The 7,844-nt window shown below is 35.6% G+C and overlaps 1 protein-coding gene across 1 annotated transcript in view; it reads left to right on the top strand.

Annotated features, from left to right (window-relative positions):
- Positions 1-7,844, top strand: part of LOC102847061 (putative small intestine sodium-dependent phosphate transport protein-like) — a 114,248-nt gene that overhangs the window by 7,082 nt on the left and 99,322 nt on the right. Inside the window, exons 2-3 of the mRNA XM_006888678.1 lie at positions 1,662-1,685; positions 2,019-2,082. Coding sequence (XP_006888740.1) covers positions 1,662-1,685; positions 2,019-2,082 — 88 coding nt within the window. The remainder of the gene's footprint in view (positions 1-1,661; positions 1,686-2,018; positions 2,083-7,844) is intronic.

The raw sequence follows: 7,844 nt of genomic DNA, 5'->3' as shown, positions 1-7,844 counted from the left end.
TGTTGAGGAAATTCCCCTCTCCTCCTATTTTGTTGAGTGTTTTAATCAGGAAAGGACCTTGGATTTTGTTAAAATCCTTTTCTGTATCAATTAATAGAATCATGTGGTTCTTATTCTTTGCTTTGCTAATGTGATGAGTTACATTGATTGTTTTTCTTCAATTGAAGCATTGTTGCATATCTGTTGTGAATCCCACTTGGTCAGAGTGAATTAGTTTTTTGATGTACTGTTGGATTCTATTGGCTAGGATTTTACTGAAGATTTTTGCATCTACATTCAGAGATATTGGTTCTATAGTTTTCTATTTTGGTGGTGTCTTTATCTGGCCAGAATGAGTCTGGGAGAATTCCATCTTTTCCTCTTTTCTGAAATAATTTATATATAATTGGTGACAGTTCCCTGAATGTTTGATAAAATTCACTAGTAATAATATCTGGTCCAGAACTATTTTTTGCTGAAAGTTGTTTTGTTACCTGTTCAATTTAATTTTGTGATGAATCTGTTTAGTTGTTCTACTTCAGTCTATATCAATTTGGACAGATTATGAGTTTCTAAGTATTTGTCCATTTCTTTTAGGTTTTCTTATTTGAGTATAATTTTTCATTATATTTCATTGTTTACTTTTTTATTTCAATTAGTTCTGTTGTAACATTGCTCCTTTCATCTCTTATTTGGATTATTTGTATCTTTTTTTTTCTTTTCTTTTATCAGTTTTGCTAGTGGTTTGTCAGTTTTCTTGATCTTTTTAAAGAACCAACTCTTTGTTTCTTGATAGTTTCAATTGTTTTTCTGTTTTCTATTTTATTTCTTTCCTAATTTTTATAATTTCATTTTTTCAGGGGCTAACAGGGGTTTTTTGCTGTTCTTTTTCTACTTGTTGGAGAAATTGTTAAGGAATCAATTATCATTTTTTCTTCCATTTTGATGTGTTTGCTTATGGCTATAAATTTACCTCTGATTACTGCTTTGACTGTTTCCATAAATAGAGTTTTTATTGTCATTTGTTTCAAGAAACTTTTTTATTTTTTCCTATTATTTACTCATGTTCAAGCAGGGTGTTGTTCAGTTTCCAAATGTATTGTCTTTTCCCTCTTTTATCCTCTTGTTATTGTTTCTAATTTTTTAGCTTTGTGATCTGAGGAAATGCTTTGTACTATATCTCTGTTTTTAAATTTATTGATACTTGCTTTGTGACTTAAAATATGATCTATTCTGGAAAAAGTTCTATGCATGTTGGAGAAGAATGTATACTCAGCTTTTTTTGGGTGTATTAATTTGTATATATCTATGAGATTAAGTTGATTGTGAGGTTTAATTCTTCAGCATCTTTGTTAAGTTTCTTTCTGGTAGTTCTATCTTAAGAGTATTGTGTTAAAGTATACAACTACTGTTATGGTATCTATTTCTTTTTTCAGTTCTTTTAACATTTGCTTTATTTATTTTGCAGTTCTATCATTTGGGGCATAGATATTTATTACGATTATGTTCTTTGATTATACTGACACTTTAAGCATTATATAGTCACCTTCCTGCCCTTTGTTATAGTTTTCATGCTGAAGTCTGTTTTATCAGGGATTAATATCACTACTCCTGTTTTCGTTGTTGTTGTTGTTGTTTTTCTGGTTGAAATTTGCTTTGTATATTTTTCCTACCCTTTTTAGTTTTTCTTTATATTCACTTTACAGGTATGTTTCAGCATAATGATGGGTTGGTGGGTGTTTTTTTTTTGTTGTTGTTGTTGTTGGGGGTTTTGTTTTGTTTGTTTTTTTGTCCAATCTTCTACTCATTTTTTCTCTTCAGTGGTGCATTTAAACCATTCACATTCAGTGTAATTATTAGGAGGCAAGGTTTTGTTGATACACACTTTACTCTTTAAGTAAGCTGACAGCCTTTCTCATTAGCACTTTGAAGAGACTATTTTATGAATATCTTTTTAACATTATTATTTATTTACATTGTGTTTCATGCATACCATACACATTATGTTTTAGACATTTTTAAATTTATATTTCTTTTAGTTTGTGTATATTGTGGGGATCCCCCTTACAATCATCTTACTAATAACTACATTTGTGAAAACATGTAAGTCAGCCACTTCATGTCTCATGCTTTAATATGCCCAGTTAAGATAGTTAGATTCTGGTTTACTCATCTTTATCAAACTAGTGCTCTGAGGAACAAGCATATCCCTTTTGCTGAAGAATTTTCTGCTGTTCAATTTGGAAATTTTGAGCATCTGCATCCTCAAGTAAAGCCCAATCCACAGCAATCCATTAGATTGCAGCAATCAACCCTGGTTCACACCATGGGTCATCTTCTCTTTGCTTGTGTTCAGATCAACTCATCTTCAGTCATGTTTGACTAAGTTCAAATGGACATCAGATACAAATACTTCTGTTTGCATTCCAGACCTAATCTTGTCATTAAGCCCTAGCCCCTGCATGAGGCCAAATTAACAGGCCAGGTGTCCTCATGACTTTCTGCTCCTCAAGCCAACAACTTTTCCCTGCTCATCCATACATCTATGCATGCCAGGTGGACAGCACTGAAGTCTGTTTCTCCATTGCTGAATTCCTCTCACAATCATACTCTCTAACTTCTTTTTACTCCAAGTCCTGGAAGAGACTTTGATGTGCACCAAACTTTACCTTATCTTATAAGCCAAACAGCTTGTCACAGGTTTTAAAGAGATAGTCTATTTCTTTCCTTTTTTCTTTTTCCTTCTCTTCTTTCCTGTCTACTCTTTTTTCAAAGATTAATCTCTTCAATAGACATTCAAAGGTGGGTCTACAAATCCATTCAAATGTAGAGCTCCTAAGGGTACTGGATAAGATTTAATCTTTCCTCTCCAAGTCCCAACACCTGTATAAGATCCTATTTTTAATAAGCTTTTGTCCATAGGAAATCTTCCTTTTTAATACTTACAATCAAGGAGTGGCCAAGGTGGAATCATACTCTTTCTAAATGTACACTGTCTAGTGTTCCTTTATATTGTACAATTTTTTCCATCCTCTTCTAGATTAGTTTACATTTAACTTTATATACACTGTGCTTTATCCAAGCACATTGTGCCCTACACACCACCTCATAAACTCTGTACTTCATGCCATTAACTACCACTTATTTTTGTCTATTATTACACTGTTCCTCCAAGTCACCACTGAACTTTCCCCCAATCTGCCTCCCTCTCCTCCCACCAACCTCCACTATGCCAGTGATTATCTTTCTCTTTTTTGCCCCCCCTTACCCCACTTCTTTATTTTTTGTTTTCATGCCATAATTTGTATACACGGTTTCATTCATAGATGTTGTGTTTTATACAAACTTTCTTTTATGCTGTGTTTTAGACAATCATTAATATACTTTATATAATTATTTATATAGTTATATATAATAATCATACTTTATATAATTAATTACCATTGATCTGTGCCTATAATTACATTGCCTTTTCAAGTTCTCGTGGAATCTTTTCTATTCCTTCCCCTGTTGTGTTGTTATGTACTTTTGAGTCGCCTGTGACTCATAGTGACCCTATCTATGTACAATAGCCTTACACCCTGCTCTGTCCTACACCAATCTCATTATTTCTGACACACCCACACCCATTACCCCAGTCACTGAATTAATCCATCTCATTGAGGGTCTTCCTCTCTTGTTCTGTCCCTCCACCCTCCCAAACATGACACTCCTCTCCAAAGAGTGCTCCCTCCCTGCAGCATGTCCAAAATATGTCAGATGAAGCCTCATAATCCTTGCCTCCAAGGAGCAATCTGGTCTCACTCTCTCTAGAATGAACTTGTTTGTTCTCCTAGCAGTCCATTGTATATTCAACACTTTTCTCCAGCATCACAGCTCAAAGGCATCAATTCTCCTAATATCCTTAACTCACCCAAATCTGCCCACTGAACTCTGCTTTCATAGGGATTTCTACCCATCCTCTATTTTCAACCCCTCTTTTCTCTTCCTCTTTTGGACAATTATACACATCTTACTAATTATCCTTTTATTTTCTCAATAACAGCCTTATGCAATGATCTTATGATATGGAGTTAGTTCACTCAACAAAGTGCTCTCTAGACTCTTCCGTGTTGTATTTTACACAATTACTGTTCCTTAGTGCTGCATAGTGTTCTATTGTGTAAATCTAAGATAATTTCTTTACCCATTTATTTGTTGATGGACATTAGGGTAATTTCTTTATTCTTGTTGTTGCTAATTAGCTACTATGAACATCAGAGTACATATCTCCATTCTTGTCCCAATTATAAATTTCTTGAAGTATATTCCTAGTAGTGGAATAGCTAGTTGTGCTGTATATATCCATGTGCAGCTTTTGAAGAAGTGTCAAATTGCCTTCCACAAGGGTTGCACCATTTTACAGTGCATGAGAATTCAAATCTCTTGACATCCTCTTTAACATTTATTGCTTGCTGTCCTGTTAAACTTTGCTACTGCTACATGAGTGAGGTGGTATCTTATTGTTGTTTTGATTTGCATCTTTCTGATTGCCAGTGATTATGACCATTTCTTCATGTGTCTGTTGGTCTTTTGAATTTCTTCCTTAGTGAAGTCTTTTCATGTCTTTTGTCCATTTTATTATTTGGTTATCAGTCTTTTTCTTGTGGAGGCCCTGTAGTTTTCTATAAACTTTCATAAGAAGTCTTTGTCTGAGATGTCATTGTCAAATGTTTATTCCCCAGTCTGTTTTATTCCTCTTATTATCTAGTTTTCTTTTTTCCTATTGGAAAAAAGTTTTTTATGTACCCAGGGACTTTATTTTTAGAAGGTCAGTTCATCAATTTTATCCTCTCCTCATTATGTTCTTCTGATTATACTTTCAAACCTTTTATGTCATAAGCTAGGGTTTATAGATTTTATCTTATTTTGTCTTTTGTGATCCTTATATTTTTGTGCTTTACCCCTATGTCTCTGTTCTACCTTGAGTTGATTTTTGTATATGGTGTGAGATTGGATCTTGTTTAATATTTCTGCAGGAAGATGTCCAGTTTTGTCAACACTATTTGTTGAAGAGGTAGTCATTTTCCCATTTAATAGGTGTTGATTCCTTGTCAAATGCCAACTGCTGATAGATGTTGTTGTTGTTGTTATATGCCGTCAAGTCGTTTGTGACTCATAATGACCCTATGTACAAAAGCCCTAAACGCTGCTCTATCCTGTTCCAATCGCGTTGCCTCTGACACACCCATCCCTATTTACCCCAGTCGCTGAATCAATCCACCTCATAGAGGGTCTTTCCCTCCTGCGCTGTCCCTCCACCCTCCCAAGCCTGATGTCCCTCTCTAAAGACCTGTCTCTCCTTGCAACATGTCCAAAGTATGTCAGACGAAGCCCCAGAATCCTTGCCTCCAAGGAGTAGCCTGGTTTAACCCTCTCCAGGATGAATCTGTTTGTTTTCTTGGCAGTCCAGGGTACATTCAATACTCTTCTCCAGCACCACAGCTCAAAGGCATCAATCCTCCTTCTATCCTCCCTAATCATTGTCCAACTCTCTGATGCATAACAAGTGATAGTAAAGACCATGGCCTGTATCAGATGCACCTTAGTCTCCAGAGAGACACTGTTGCTCTTGAGTACTTTAGAGAGGTCCCTAACTGCAGACTTTCCCATCGCAATATATTTTTTTATTTCCTGGCTGCTGGTGCCAAGAGTGTTGACAGTGGAGCTGAGCAAACTGAAGCTGTGAACAGTCTCAATCTCTTCGTCATCCATCCTGATGCTACCAATTGGTCCAGTGGTGAGAATCTTTGTCTTCTTGACATTGAGCCTCAGTCTGTACTGGATGGGTTAATTTCTGAATTCTTGATTTTATTCCATTATTCTATGTGTCTGTGATTGTACCAATACCATGTTGTTTTGGTTACTATGGCTCTATTCTAGGTTAGGTTTTGAGATCAGGGAGTGCTATGCCTCTCATTTTATTTTTGTATTTCAGAAGTGCTTTGCTTATTTGGGGTCATTTTCATTTCCAAATAAACTTGCCTTTTCTATTTCTCTGAAAAATAAGGTTGGTGTCTGTATTGGGATTGTGTTGGACATGTAGATTGCTTTTGGTAGCATTGCTATTTTCATAATATTTAGTTTTCGATCTATGAACAGAGATTATTTTCCATTTAGTTAGATCTCTTATTGTTTCTTGTATTAGTGTTTTATAATTTTCCCTATAAAAGTCTTTATTTAGGCTTACTTCCAAATATTTAATCTTGTGGTTGGCTATTATAAATAATATTGGTTTCTAGGTTCACTTTCTGTGTTATCTCTGTTGCTGCAGAAAAAATACAACTGACTTTTGTATAAGGGTCTTGTATCTTTCACTCTACTGAAATGGTTTACTATGTCTAACAGTGTATCTGTTAAAGAGGATATTCAAGTGGTTCTGAGGGAATTGAGAAAAAACAAGGCTCCAGGAACTGATGGAATATCAAGCGACATATTTCAACAAACAGATGAAGCCCTGGTAGTGCTCACCAGGCTGTACCAAGAAATCGTGAGGACAACCAGATTTGGTTGAGATTCATATTTATTCCTATTTTTTTAAAGTGATCGAACAGAGTGGAAATTATAGAACAATATCACTAATATTACACACAAGCAAAATCCTGCTGAAGACTATCCAAAAGTGACTGGAACAGTACACACAGAGAAAACTACCAGAAATATAAGCTGGGTTTAGAGGAGGTTGTGGCACTTGGGACATCATTGCCAATGTCAGATGTATCTTGGCCAAAGGCTGAAAGTACCAGAGGAAAGTCTATCTGTGTTGTATTGACTATGCAAAGGCATTTGACTACATGGATCACAACAAATTGTAGCTAACCTTGAAAAGAATGGGAATCCCAGAACACCTGATTGTGCTCATGTGAAACCTATATTCAGACCAGGAGGCAGTAGTCAGAACATAGGAAGGAAACACTGTTGTTGTTGCTGTTAAGTGCTGTTGTGTTGCAGACAAGTCATAGCAACCCTATGAACAAAAGACCTTGACGCTTGTATAACTTCCATCATTTCTCTAAGGTTATAGGGTTTCCAGAGGCAAGCGATTTTGGAAGTGGATGTCACTCCTGCTTCCAAGCTTGTTTTAATCTGGGAGCTCCACCCAACACTGTTCACCTTGGGTAATTAAATTGCATTTGACACATCAGTGTCACAATGTTCAGCATTACAGCAACCACTGTACAGAAAATTGAAGACACCAGTTGAGATGGATTGACAGACACAATAACTGGATTATGAGGGTAGACATTGAGATAGGCTCAAAATTTAGATCCGTTGTGCATAGGGTCATTATGAGTGGTAGCCAACTCTGTGGCACATGACACCAACAACAACTTGGAGTTTTCTGTGTATACTATCATACTGTCTGCATAGTGAGAGTTTTACTAGCTTTTGGCCAATTTGGATGCCTCTTCCTTCCTTCTTTTGTTATATTGCCCTAGCAAGAACTTCCAACAGTTGCATAGGAGTGTTTAAAGTGAGTATCCTTGTCTGTTCCTTGTGTTTATTGGTAGTACCTTTAGTCTTTCTCCATTGAGAATGATGTTGGCTTTTAGTTGTGTGCATATTCTTTTCACTCTGTTCATGACAGATATTGGTCTTCTTTTTTTTTTGTCAAGTTCTCTTAACCCATTGTAAAACAGATTTTATTATTTGCTTTTATTTCTTTACTTTGATGTCTTTCAGTTGGCCTATCTCTGAAAAGTATTGTTCTTCCATGATTTAAAAAGTGTAGGCATGTGTGTATATATACAAATATGTATCAATATTTTTAAATCATACTAACATTACCAAGTTAGTTGACTCTAAACAAGAGGATTTAATAATAA

The sequence above is a fragment of the Elephantulus edwardii genome, unplaced genomic scaffold (genome assembly GCF_000299155.1).
Source record: "Elephantulus edwardii isolate Elephantulus edwardi_28Jun2011 unplaced genomic scaffold, EleEdw1.0 scaffold00070, whole genome shotgun sequence".
Lineage (NCBI taxonomy): Eukaryota > Metazoa > Chordata > Mammalia > Macroscelidea > Macroscelididae > Elephantulus > Elephantulus edwardii.
This window is presented reverse-complemented; position numbering and strand designations above follow the sequence as displayed.